We start from the raw sequence: 13,810 nt of genomic DNA, 5'->3' as shown, positions 1-13,810 counted from the left end.
CCTCTCTCCATCTTTCCATTTTGTTTTCCATTTTCTTTTTGCTCCGCGTTTTTTTTTTTTAAATCTCTCCCACATTTTGTTTTCTCACATCCCTCTTTCTTTCACTCCTTCCCCTCTTTCTGCCTCTTTTAACTGTTGTGTGCACCTCTTCCTCCTCCTCCTCCTCCTCCCTCTGGAGGCTGCTCTGGGGCAGAGACTGGCCCTCCTGCTCCTCCTCTTCCTCCTCCTCCTCTTCCTCCCTCTGGAGGCTGCTCTGGGGCAGAGACTGGCCCTCCTGCTCCTCCTCTTCCTCCTCCTCCTCTTCCTCCTCCTCCCTCTGGATCCTGCTCCGGGCCAGCGTTGAGACTGGCCCTCCTCCTCATGTGCTGTAATGTGAGCTGCGCTCGGTGTATTTTGGGATGTTTCACACAGAGCGGCACAAAGACACGTTTCCAGGCGGAGGCCCAGCCTGAGCAGATGTTCCTGCTCCGAGAGGAGGAGGAGGAGGAGGAAGAGGAAGAAACAGAGAGAAGGGGAGAAGAAACAAAAGGAGGAAAAGAGAGAAGAGCAGGAGAAGTCACGCTGAAGTTCACTGGCACAGATTTTCGGTTGTGAGGCGAGGAGGAGGAGGAGGAAGAGGAGGAGGAAGACAGCCCTGAGATGGCTCCTCATACAAACCGCTGCAGGTATGTGTGTGTGTGTGTGTGTGTGTGTGTGTGTGATATTAGCATTTTAGCTCAGTTAGCTTCTCACTCTGATTTGTTCACATCTGAGTGTAAATAAAGTTTTACATTTGACTCTTTTACACACAGCTGTCACTGAGAACTTTTTAATTTGAAAAACTTTCTACTCCTAAAGAATTTCTCCAGTTTTATTTTATCTTACAACTCCAGCTTCGTGTAGGATCCATGATGGTCATCTCTATGCTTACATGAATCTGTGGTTTCCGTGGTAATAGCACTCATGCTGAACCAGCTAATTCACCTTCCTCCCATCTTCCACCGGATAGATATCGGCTCCCAGCTAGCCTACATGTGGACTTTGTGCGTTTCAGTGTGTGCACACTCAGCTGCCGGCCCTCCTGACGCCCCTCGGACATGGCTGAAGATGTCCGTGGATTCTGATACCTCCTGTGTGCTCCTGTCGGCTCGAGACTCCCGAACGTCCTGCATCTTCCAGACGGCTGACGAGAAAGATGAGATCCCGACGGAGGAGAGGTAGAGTGTACAGACCCGGGAAACCGATTGCGCGGCGAGCGCCAGCTCCTCCTCGCCGCCGCGTTGTGTTTTCACAGCTTTACCTTCAACTGCAGGTTTAGCAGAGCAGTAATAGAAAGTTCTTGGCCACTGAGGTGTTCAGGTACAGTTTTGATCGCGGGACACACAGAGCTCAGAGCATCTGAAGCAAAGTTTCGGTTTCAGTTCGCAGCGAAATGTCTTTCCCCTCCTGCTCTTCATCCTGCTCCTCTTCCTCCTGCAGCGTCCTGGAGATGTTGAGTTTCTCCAAGTTCTCGGACCTGGAGACGTGGCTCTGCATGCCGTCCTCGCTGCTGCTGCCGCGAGCGGCGGACTCGTCCACCTCGTCCTCCTCGCGTGCGTCCCGCCGCTCGTCCGACTCCCCGCCGGGCTCCTCCTCCTCCTCGCGGCGCTCTACCTGCAGCGAGCCGAGCGAGGCCGCCACGCCGCTCAGGTAGGACATCCCGCCATGTCTGCGGTGTCCTCATGCCGTCCTGCAAGCGTCTGACGTAGTGTCTCTTTGTCCCGCAGCTCCTCCGTGTCGTCGCCCGCTCCGGGGAATGGCGCCACCTTGCTGTCGCCGCCGCCGCCCCTCCTCACCTCCACCCCCGCCCCCGTCTCATCGGCGGGAGACTCCGCCTCCCCTCGCGCCGGCGTCAACATCAGGAAGCGGCGTCGGCTCGCAGCCAGTCCCGGCGGACTCCACTGGACCTCTGCAGGTGAGAACTGGAACTGCAATCAGAAACCCGAAAACTTGAAGCAACGTTCGGAATCCAGTGAACTTATGTCTGAAAGAACAAAGTACACTCAGAATAAAAACAGTCTTAGAGCAGAAATAGAGGTTCAGCAGAGCAGGAGTCCTCTCGGTGAGGAGCGCACACCTTCGTCGTGATCGGAAACGCTTTGCGTTCTCGAGCGTCGCCGCCACTGATGTGTGAACTTGATAGCTTCTCAAGTTTCCGTTGGAGACCATCAGGTATGATTGCCCCCCCCCCACGAGGATGTGTTTCTCTACTCCTGTTTACTCTCCCCGGGCTTCTCCTTCCTGTTCTCTGACCCCACCCTGCAGGAGAATGATAATCAGCTTCCTGATGGAGCGATTGCTGCCTCTCCTCCTCCTCCTCTTCCTCCTCCTCTTCATCACTTTCTGCCGTTGCTTTGTGACTTCAAATCAGATACAGAAAACTGAGTCAAACATGAAAACTGTCCTTCGTCACGTCCTCCTCTCCCTCCTGCTCCTTCTCCTTCCTGCCTCCAGCCGTTCAGACACTCCTGAGGAATCTGCTTCCTGTTTTCTGTTCAGAGTGTTGTATGTTTTGTTTTGTTTGTTTGCACAAGGAAATGCTGAGTAGCATATTACACAATATAAAGATGTAAATACACGAACTTAGAAAGATCTAAACATGTGGACGTGAAAACGAAGTAAACATGTCAAGAGGTTAAAATCCTCACGGCGTCTTTATGACTCAGAACCAGATGTGAAATCAACCATGGGAACATGGACAAACAAACTGAATGGATTCAATAGAGATGAAGCTCTCCTCTTCCTCTTCCTCTTCTTGACTAGTTTAACTGGATTATAAAGTGTAAACGTCTCCTCTGGTCCATCCCTAACACAATAGTACAGTGCTTAAAGTAATTCACCAGTTCATCAAACTGCCTGTGAGGTATTTCATCGAGGCAGTCGCCATTGTGATCTGAAAAGGTCAACTTTGTCCTCGACATTGTATTTCGACGTTTTTCTCAAAGTGCATCATGAAAAAAATTAAAAATCCTTCCTGTAATTGTTCTTTTGTTGAGGGGTTGGTTTTCGTAGCAAAGGAGAAGTCCACCTCTTCAAAGCAGCTGAAGCGTCTTGTTCTCAGATACAAGCCGTGTGGAGGACGATGAAACGTCACAAACTCACTGAAAGAGCTTCTACACTCTCAGTCTGCACTGAAATAACAAAAGGAACAAACTCTCCAGTCAAAGAGTTCAATTTGTGTCGAGGAAAACAAGTTTAAGTTTGAGGGTGTGTGTGTGAGATGATTATTTGAGGAATCAGCAACGTGAGGACTGAGTGTGTTCGGATCAGGAGTGTTAGCTTCGGCTCGAGCGCCGCTTCCTGTGACCACGATGTGACGACGTCGACGCTCAGAAATGCTTTGAATCTCTTCGCTCTGCAGCTCAGGCTGAACCGGAGGAGCAGGATCCTCCCGGAACCGCTGGGTGTGTGACTGACGTGTGTCCAGCAGAGGGAGCTGTTACTGCAGCCTCACGCTCCAGTTCAGAGGATTTCCTCAAAACCGCCTTGGATGGTTTCAAATAATAAAACGACGTTAAAGGCTCGAACAGCTCCTGCTGCACGTCTGAAGGAGCAGTTTCAGCCTGAGAGCCAACACTTCACACCTGAAAATACTTTTCTAAAGAGGAAACGTTTCAGATGTAACTTCTGAGACTTGCAATTGTCGATTTTATTTGAGTTTTATTTCCTGAGTTGAAATCTGACCTCGTGAGTCACATCCAGCCTCATCATCAAGATTTAATGCAGCAGCTCAGGTACACACCTGTCTGCAGCCTGATACCACACACACACACACACACACACACACACACACACACACACACACAGAGTCTGTATGAATGGAAACCTGAGGCCGGCTGTTTGAGACGTTCACCAACTGAATTAATTTTTTTTTGTCGTCCTTCAGTGAGTCTTTTCTCACCGTCACCTCTGAAAAGTTCAACACACACACACAAACACACACACACACACACACCCCTTCTGGTCAGCACCGGTATGTGTCCTGAAATTGGTCACAGGCACTATTTTTCTTTAACCCTGTGCATATTAATGTGTGTATTCGGCAGTGTGTGGTGCAGAGTAACAGCAGGGGGTCTCTGGTTTCTGTCCTCCAGGTTCGGTGCAGAGGGACTTCTGGTCACCTGATCCCCCTCCTGGATCCAGGGGGAGCCCGACAGCAGCGGCGGGAGCAGCAGCAGGTGCGAGGAGCCTGCCGATGTGCGGGGTGGGCGGGGCCTCGGTCCCGTGGTCCGGCGAGCGTCCAGTCCTGAGGAAGACGGTTTCTGTGGACGAGCGTCTGCTGCAGGCGGCGTACGGCGAGCAGCGGCCGCCAAGACTGCTGAGCCGCCTGGAGAGAGGCCGCAGGAAGCTGCGCAGCATCCAGGTCAGTGTGTGTGTGTGTGTGTGTGTGTGTGTGTGTGTGTGTGTGTGTGTGTGTGTTGGCGGAAAATCGTTTTTGTGAGTGATAAAAGTCAGGTCAAAGGTCACATTGTGAAGGCTTTGTGAATCGCCTTTCAAAATTTTTGCTAAAAACATAAGTTTGTCCGCTTTTCACAAGCCTGGCAGAGAGCGCCATGATGACCTTGGAAATCCAATTTTAAAGCTTTTAATTGTTGTTACGCAAAACCGAACAATGCCTACTAAAAGTGACCGCAATGTCAACATGAAGCCGATCGATCGCTCAGCCGTTAAGGCTGAACGAAAGCAGCGAGAGAGCCAACGTTCATGGCATCATCATCACTTCAGGTCTGAGTGTTGTGTTAACAAATTGTTGCAATCAGCTCGGTGGTTCAGTCGACCGCATTGGAGCCTCTCGCGTTTTGGCTCACGAGCCTGATGTTTGACACCCTTGTAATAAATCCATTCATTTATCAAATCAAATAATTTAATAATGCAGTTTTTGTTTTTGGCCTTTGCCTCTGAATACACACACACACACACACACACACAAGCCTCAAGATGTCGTGTACGTTTTCTGTTTAGATCATTAGATCCAGACCTGATCCTTCCTGCTGTAACTAACCTGGACTAAATTAAGCCCGTAATCCGCCGGACGCGTCGCGATGCGCAGACCTTCGCATTCAGTGGAACACAGGGGTTAAAGACCTGTATGGACTCAGATCTGCACTGACAGACTTGACCCATCCTGAACTGAACTGAAGACAAAGGTGGCCACGTGAGATGTCTCCTGTTAGTTTGGCAGAACATGTGTGGCCGGAATCTCAAACTTCCTACATATAACAGATATTTTCAGTAAATTCTAAACACTGATATAAAAACTGCAGGATTAGTGTTTTGAAAAGTGTTTTTGACAGTAAAACGTGTGAAAATGTGTAGAAAAAAAAAAGTCGGTCCTGTTATTCTGCAGAGCTCCAGCAGGGGGCGGTTTCCTCCCTTCTCTGCAGATGAATTGTTAGTTGGAGAGCATCCGTTCCTGCTGTCTGAGGACACGCACACATAGTGTAATCAGATTACTCTGAGGATCCGATATCTCACCCAGAGACACAATGTTTTTTTCTTATTTACTTTTAATAGCAGCAGATATTTGTTTTATTTCAACTTGAGCTGTAGATAAAAAAAACAGCATCGTGGTTTCAGCTCCAGGAATTATTTTTAGTGCAAGGTCAAATATTCCTCTGCAGCTAAACAAATTTGTCTCTCTCACAAACACAGAGGTGTGACTTTATGCAGTGCAAAAAAAAAAAAAAGTTTGATATGAAAGTTTGACACTACAGACTTCAAGCAAAGCTTGAACATGAGAAAATACAGAATTATATACAGTTTTAATGTCTTCTGGGGCTCAACAAGTTACTCATAACCTTTTATTTAATCAAGAATTCAAAGTTATTGCGGCTTCTTAACAAAGTAACTGGCTACTTTTTATTTGCAGTAACAACTCATGAAGCTTTACTTTCCTGGTAGTTGATTCTAGTTATGTAACACGTTGTTATTCACTTCATCATATTCCCCTGTGTTGCCTTCACAGACCCTAAACACTGTGGGAAGATACGACGCCAGAAAAAAGTGAGTCTGATTTTCATCGTTGTTTGAACATGTTGCTCCTCTTCCTCCTCCTCCTCCTCCTCCTCCTCCTCCTCCTGCAGTGATACATCCTGATCCAATAAAGAGGAGGTGAGACCTCTGCAGGTTTCAGTGGGAGAATTTGACCAGATAAACGTCTTTTAAAAAGAAAGCGCATGCACACACACACACACACATTAAGGGGCCCATGGTATCCATTAAGTATAATGGCCTGTGGCTCCAGTTGCCGTGGTGACGGAGTGTGTGTGTGTGTGTGTGCGTGTGTGTGTGTGAGAGAGTTGCTCTCCGGTCTGTTTATGAGAGTGTGAGGGGATCGTCTCCTCACCCGCCTGAACACAAACATCCAGTCAGCATCACAGGACACCGCAGTACTCGGATTACTCTCAGCCGGCTGTGTAATCCATTACTGTTGAGTGGGGGGCTCAGAGCGCCCCCCTGCTGGTCAGCGGGGCGGGCTTTCAGCGTTTATCTCCTCTGACACTTTTCAAACACCTATTTTGCATCCATTTTCATATTTAACAGTCTTTCTGTCCGTCTTAAAGACGGCAGGGAATAGAAGCTACACGGTAGAATTGTTGTTTTTGTTATTTCATCCATGACTCATGTTCAAAAATATGATTAATATGTTATTTTCTCATCAGATTTCCTGTCACGTTGTGTCACATGTCATATCTGATCAATATGTGATGCTGGAGGGTGTGTGTTCACGCTGCACCCAATGAAACTGTGTGAACGTCTTAGCCCCGCCCCCTTCATCCATGATCCAGCGCACACACACACAATAAAAATGTGTGTGTGTGTGTGTGTGTGTGTGTGTGTGTGTGCGTGTGTGAAACCTCTTGATAATCATAAATGAGGCATTATTTCTGTTCACAAAGGTGAACTCAGGATGTGCAGATGGGGTGTGTTAGCGCACACACACACACACACACACACACACACACACACACACACACGCACATGCACACACACACACTCGCGCGCAAACACAAACTCACTCAGAGTCGTGACTGTAGTTTTTCTGACTCATCAGTTAAATAGCTCTCGGCATCCATCCCGCTGCCTCAGCTCAGGCTCTCTCTTCTTCCCTCTCTCCCTCCCTCTCGGTCGCCCCCTCCCTGTGTCCCCTGTGACTGCAGTTTTTGTGTTTTCTGGCATTGAGGCTGAGTTTGGACATCATTCAGAGCTGGAAGCAGGTCTGCGGTCACGTGGGCGTCTGCAGAGTCTCGTCGAAGTAACACGTCCTCCAGTCTGAGCCTTTCTCAGACGGAGGCGCTAACAGGCTGCTAACAGGCTGCTAACACGTTCGGCTTCACTTTTTACTTTCTAACAGGCCGAGAAACTCATTGAATTAACTCCAATTAAACTTTCTACTGCGAGCATATTTACTAGCTGGCTGTAACCCAATTTCTCATAATCACGTTGAACAAAAGAATCGCTCGAGTACCGCAGAATGTCTCGTTTGTTCGCCTCTGCTGTTTACTGGTATTTATAGCGTTAGGTTCAGCAAGGCAGTGGGCAGCTAGCCAAGCAGTAGTTTTAACAGAATGAATTCAGGCCAGTGTGTCATCTCAGGTTCAGACGCAGGACTGAATGTAGGTCAGTGATAATTAATGTGTTGAGATAAAATCCAATCTTGAATTGTGACATCGGAATCAAACACTAAACCAAATTCAGAGTACATACAGATGCAAACCACTTCTCCCGAGTTTTACTTTACATCCAGCACACAGTGAGACACTGCAGGTATTCCTGGGACCCTCTGTTTGGACGGTAGACACGCAGGTGATGTGTGTTTGGAGCTCAGAGGTGTCTTGTCTATCCTCGCCGCGCGGAGATAATGGCCGCTGCGGCGGCGCCGCCGCGGCGTTAGAGAGATGGATGGAGTCGTTTCCTTCCTGTCACACAGCCTCTGAGGAAAACTCCCACACGCTCATAACGCCGCCACGACGCCCGCGCTGCGAACGCCGCATTAACACTGCGTGTGCCGAGTCGTGACTCCACTTCTCCTCAACCACAACTTGTAATGAGCGCCAGCGCCATGGTAACGCCTCCACCAATCAGTCCAACCAGCAGGGGGGGGTTCACTTCCAGCCTATTCAGAAAATCTGCATGACTGTGGCTCCTGCGCTGAGTAACAGCAAAACATCAGCATTGACACTGAAATTAGCATTAGCGAGTCCTCTCGTACCTGCAGGTGGCGCCAAATGGCCAAAGTGCCATCCTGAACTTCAGTGCATTGCTCAATGGCCAGATGATTGTGTCAGTAAGTGTTCACTTTTAGCTGCAGTCGGTGGGATATCACAGAGTTCTCAAAACCGACGTTCATGCAGAGCCTGAGGGCAGAAATAAAGTCAGCGGCGAACATGCATGTGTGAATCGTGACAAAAACAACTCGTCTGTGAGAGTTTCATCATCCTCGGAGTGTGAATGTTCAGAAAAGTGGACCGACCGTGTGTGATCAGACAGAAACACACAGCGCTGCTCAGAAGGGATTTAACCCTTTGAATGATGTGAAAAAAAGCATTTTTATTAAAGCGGCTGTATCATGCTTTTTTAGCTAGTCCAAGCCCTAGAAATGACATTAATATGGTAATAGTTTATTTTTGGCGCTAAGGAAAAGTCATTTTGTGTGAAGTAAAAGATTTTCTGGGGCTAATTCTGAAACCCGGAAGAGAAAACGCTCTGTTTCGCTGAAAATCCCGCCTCTCCCCCTGTGGACTTTGACTGACAGTTTGACTTGGGGCGGCTGTGGATCAGTGGGGAGAGCAGTCGTCTGACAATCGGGCGGTTGTTTGTTCGATTCCCGTCTCCCCCTGTCTGCATGTTGAATTGTCCTTGGGCATAGACACTGAACCCGACATCGCCCCCGGTGGATGGACTGAGCGCCTTGCATGGCAGCCGCCTCCACTGGTGTGTGAATGGGTGAATGTGATAATGCAGTGTAAAGCGCTTTGGTCTCTGCTAATGCAGATGAAAAAGCGCTATATAAGTGTAGTCCATTTACCATTTCAACCAATCGCAGCTTCAAAACAAATACGTCATGCGTTAGCTTCTCTAAGGGTTAGCTTTAGCTCTTCAGCTCGAGCTTCTCAAAGACACGTGAAAACGTCTTTTTCTGTTAGAAACTCACCAAGTGCAGACCCTCCAGACTCTTTCTCTTGCCTGATTGTTGCTTTCAGATGATGGTTAAAGTTTATCTCTGTAATCAGAGATACAAAAGGGGGGGGGGGGGGGCATCTTCTCCTAGTGACGTCAGTATAGGTTAACAGAGCGTTTTCACGGGTACGGGAGGGGCTGCCTCTCTGAGCAGCAGAAAAATAGGGAAAGCTCAAACACACAGGCACGAAGGAAAAACCCGCTTTGGGGGTGTTTTTGGTGAGTATATAACTATATAACAAGGTTAAAACATACAAAAAGTGAATTTTGCATGATACAGCCCCTTTAAAACTTGAGAAATTGCTTTGTAAACGTATGATTAATGAAATTATTTTTGATAGTAGGATATCTGTTGAAAAAGTAGATATGTTTCTAAGACTGATCAGTTTGAGAGTCTGTTCACTTTAAGGAATCTGTGTTTCAATTAGTTTGTATTCAGTTCCGATATTTCCTTTCAGTTTGAATGATGTGCAATTGAGTGTTTTCCAGGTTGAAATTAACTAAACTGCTCATCTGCGTTATGAGGTTCCACAGGGATCTATCCTGGGGCCTCTCCTTTTAAATTCCATTTATACAAAGCGTGACCATTTTCTCCAGTCAGATGAACATGACATTGAAAAGAGAGATGCTTTCCGCACAAAGCGTCAACGAAATTAACGTACGCACACCGATGTTTTGAGCAGAGTAGTCCGAGCCACATCATGAAAACTTGTCGCGTGCCGGTCTCCTCCTGATTATACTTTGCACCAAGAGAAGACGTCTTTGTTGTTGCAATTTCAAAGAGTGAAACAAGAAGGACCATAAGCGTAACGAGTCTGGTTAATTCCATTTTTTAAAGGGTGAAGTAATTTGTAAGATTCTGTGCGAGTCTCACAAACCGCAAACGTCACAGTGCAAAGCATTATGGGATTGGACCACTGAAATTAATCAGGTAATTGAAAAGAATTCAATCTGATTGACCAAAAAAAAAAAAAAATGACCATGTAAAAGCAACTACGGACTTTGTTTAAATCTGGCTGCATGTCCTCAGAGGACAGTCCTCTGCTCTCTGAAGAGGACGACATGACGGCGCTGAGATGTTCTGAGGAGCTGTGAGGCTGCTCACACTGTGTGTGTGTGTGTGTGTGTGTGTGTGTGTGTGTTTTAATGCTGCAGATCACAGCGGACTCTGTTAGCAGCTCATTATAAAAGCCGACACGCTGACTCTTTCTTTCATAAAGTGAAAACGTGCTGTGAAAGACTTCACTCTGTTCTTTAACTTTTTTTTTTGGGGGGGGGGAATAAATGAAAAGACTCGGCTCTTATCACGAAATCAAGCCTGCAATATTCTGATACTGCGCCGACTCAGTAGTGTCACGTAGCGTGAACTGGGAATCCAAGCAGTTCACACCGAAGCAAAGTCTGTTCTGAAAGGAGAAGCTGACTGGAGATTAGAAAAAGAAAGAGGAGAACGCCTGAAGCCCAACAACATGAGTGACAGACTGATTACTTAAATACACGGCAGAGGGAAGGATGATGAGACCGACGGAAACACTAAAAGGGAGAATCAGAGAAGAGCAGCAAGAACGGAGTCAGAACACAGGAGAGGGAAGAGAGTGAAGAACATTTAACATAAAGGAAAAAAACTCAGGAAGGCTTGAACCACAGTGTCATGTAACGTAAAGTCAGCCCGTAGAGTTAATTTCAGTTGTTGGCTTTAATTTCATTCACTGGCAAGCGTGGATTGTTGCTAAAGCAAATTTTGGTTATGAATTGGCATTAACTTTGGCTGTTAACTAACAGAAATTACAAAAATTATGGTTATTTCAGTAAATTTGGTCATAGACGTGGATTGGGGTGTAAATTATTGTGACTTTTAGTTTCTAGTCTATGGAGGATTAACCCTGCCTAAATTAAATAAATCAATTCACCATTAAAGCTACACTAAGGAACTTTCAGTTTTCATTGATTTTGGCGGCGCCAGTGGACAAAAGCGGTAGTGTTTTGCCTGAAGGAATACTACAGTTCCCATGAGGACTAGCGCGTGATGTCGGAAAATGCTGCTCCCGGTGGCATGCTGTCAGACTGAACTCGCCTACATTTGTTTCCAGTGGCTGTGTGAAGGACAGAGAGCGACGAGGTAATGAATCTAATGATGGCTAAACAATGTTATATCATGATGTGACGCATGCCGTAAAGCAGTCCGCACATTTGGAGTTTTTCAGTGTGCAGGGTTCCTACCACCCTCCTCACAGTTGCTTAGTCCAAGTGAAAGCAATACTGACGCCCTCAGCCCGTGACAGAGGGGTCATTCAACTAGTTATAAGTCGATGTATCATCACAAAAGATATTAAAATGTTTTATTAAGGTTGAAAAGTTCCTTAGTGTAGGTTTAAATAATGACTTAAATGAGTCATTAATTGATTCAATTTGGAATTGAATACTTAAATATGTCAATAATTCATTAAAATAATTTTTAATCATCCTTTAGGTTTAATTTGTCTTTTTTCTCCTGAGTTGAAGAGGAGAACCGAAACCCGCGAGTGCACCTGAATGCATCACACACAGCTGAGCTGAGAGATGTGGCTCTCCAGACTCCCGTCCTCTTCCTCTCCTCCTCTTTCTCTTCCGAACCTGTTGCTCTTCATTGGGCGCCATGGAAACAGGCAGCTGTGAACCAATCGGCGGCAGCGCAGCCTGGCAGGATGTAATTGTCGGAATTGTTTGCCGTGCTGAAGCAGACGATTGTTGGCTGGCATCACCTCGCTGGGCGGATCGCCCCGACAAGCTGCACATGTTCGAGTCCCACAAATGTGTGTGTGTGTGTGTGTGTGTTCCTGTGTGGGTGTCTGAGAGGTCAAGTGGTTTGAACCTGAGGACAAAAGGCTGCGGAGATGCTTTAATGTAAAACACACACACACACACACACACACACACACGCTCACCCTGTCAGTCTGATCCCGTGTGAGATCGCCCTCCCTCCAGCGCGGATTGCGGCTGTGCAACAGTTTAAAGTTTCCCCCTTGCTCGTCTTGGATCTGCGCTGCTTTTATTTCTCTGACTCCTGATGCATGCAGATTTCCGGCAGCTGTTACACAGAACTGTGGATGGGTGAGGGTTTGACACTGATAAATAATCATCTCACTGAATTTTCAACACATTTTCATCTGATTTGTTTTGTTACAAACTGAAAATGTGTTCTTTTGGACTGTTTATTATTAATAAAAAAAACGTGGCCTTCCTTAATGAAACACTTAAGTGACAGTACTGACTCGCAATACCATGTTTTAATATACTTGAGCACAGAAACATTTTAATTGCTCTATAACTGAATCAGGAGATGTTACGCTGCCCCAGTTCATAAAACGCTGAGATAATGAACATTTACTGATGCTTCTGGATTCAGACTGTGTTTCTGAGCTCCGATCAAACCTGACAGTCTCCAGATTCCATGAAAGATTCCCGACAGTCGCTCGGACCTGAAGATCAGCTCATCATGAAAACAGCGTGAGAAAAAAGTGAATAAAACATTAGAGATAAATCAGCTTATTATGCCCAAACCAATCTTGTCTGATTTAATCCAATCGAATAGAAATAAATTAATGTCAAGTCTGTGTGACGTGTGAAATATCGTATACACACACACACCTCCTTCGCTTCTATGATTTCATGTACTTTGGAGAGTCCGTACTGTGGCGCTCCTGCTCTTATTCTGACAGCTTCCCGTTTCCTGTTTGTTGATGCGTCTCTTGTTTTCGATCAGCTGCCCTTTGAAGCTCAGAGCTTTAAGGGAGGATTCATTGTTTCTGCGTCTGACATGTAAAGCTTGACGGAAGACTCGTTCTGAAAAACCTCGGCTGTTGTTTCTGCTTCCAGACGACGGCAGGAGCCTGAAATACGGCGCCGGATTAACACGCCTCAGATATCTCGCTGTTTTCTGGGCTAAGTTACCCAGACAGCAAACCTGCAAGGCAGTAATTCAACGCAGGGGCTTTCCAGTGGTGGTCAGTGCGCACGCACGTAAAAGGGGCGGAGTTTGACAACATTGATTCATCTCATTTTTAGACATCACTGAGATTTAGCTTCACGGTTTGAAGAGTAGCTGGAAGTCAGAGTGTTGAACCCGGGTCGTGGGGCAGAAAGCCCAGGGTTGATTCTTGAAGTGACCTCGATAAGAGAAAATCCCAGTTCGTAATATCAGCCCCATATCGCACACGGCTCCATCCTCATCGAGTGTCTGCAGCGTGACGACCTAAAATCCTGCACCAATCAGACATTATGCAACAGGTGAAGCAGAGCAGTCGCAGCCGTCCTCGAATAAAAAGAAGGACATGTCGAAGACAGGGAAGCAGCGGCCGTCTGCCGTTTACACCTCTTCATCCAGTTATCCTCACACACATGTTTTTGGACTGTGGGAGGAAAGGCGTGCACGAGGACAACGTGTAAACTCTCCTGGCAGAGAGAGTCGCCCTGGACTCGAGGCCGTCACCCTCCGAGAGCAGCGACCGCTGAATCACCGCGCAGCCTTGAAGGAAGCATGGTGATTATAGACGTCAGGTGTTCACCGCTGCCGTGTGAGCAACACTTCAACAAGAAGTCACATTGTAGTGTGTGTCTGTGTGTGTGTGTGTGT

General features: G+C 47.0%; 1 protein-coding gene across 1 annotated transcript in view; it reads left to right on the top strand.

Annotated features, from left to right (window-relative positions):
* Positions 1-324: 324 nt before the first annotated feature.
* ankfn1a (ankyrin repeat and fibronectin type III domain containing 1a) overlaps positions 325-13,810 on the top strand; it is a 29,149-nt gene continuing 15,663 nt past the window's right edge. The window contains exons 1-6 of the mRNA XM_030097408.1: positions 325-665; positions 1,034-1,196; positions 1,459-1,668; positions 1,746-1,933; positions 4,113-4,381; positions 5,984-6,021. Of these exons, the coding sequence (XP_029953268.1) occupies positions 1,087-1,196; positions 1,459-1,668; positions 1,746-1,933; positions 4,113-4,381; positions 5,984-6,021 (815 nt within the window). The 5' untranslated portion in view covers positions 325-665; positions 1,034-1,086. The remainder of the gene's footprint in view (positions 666-1,033; positions 1,197-1,458; positions 1,669-1,745; positions 1,934-4,112; positions 4,382-5,983; positions 6,022-13,810) is intronic.

Source organism: Salarias fasciatus, chromosome 8 (assembly GCF_902148845.1).
Source record: "Salarias fasciatus chromosome 8, fSalaFa1.1, whole genome shotgun sequence".
Lineage (NCBI taxonomy): Eukaryota > Metazoa > Chordata > Actinopteri > Blenniiformes > Blenniidae > Salarias > Salarias fasciatus.
The sequence above is the reverse complement of the archived record's forward strand: the minus strand, read 5'-3'. Positions and strand labels throughout refer to the sequence as shown.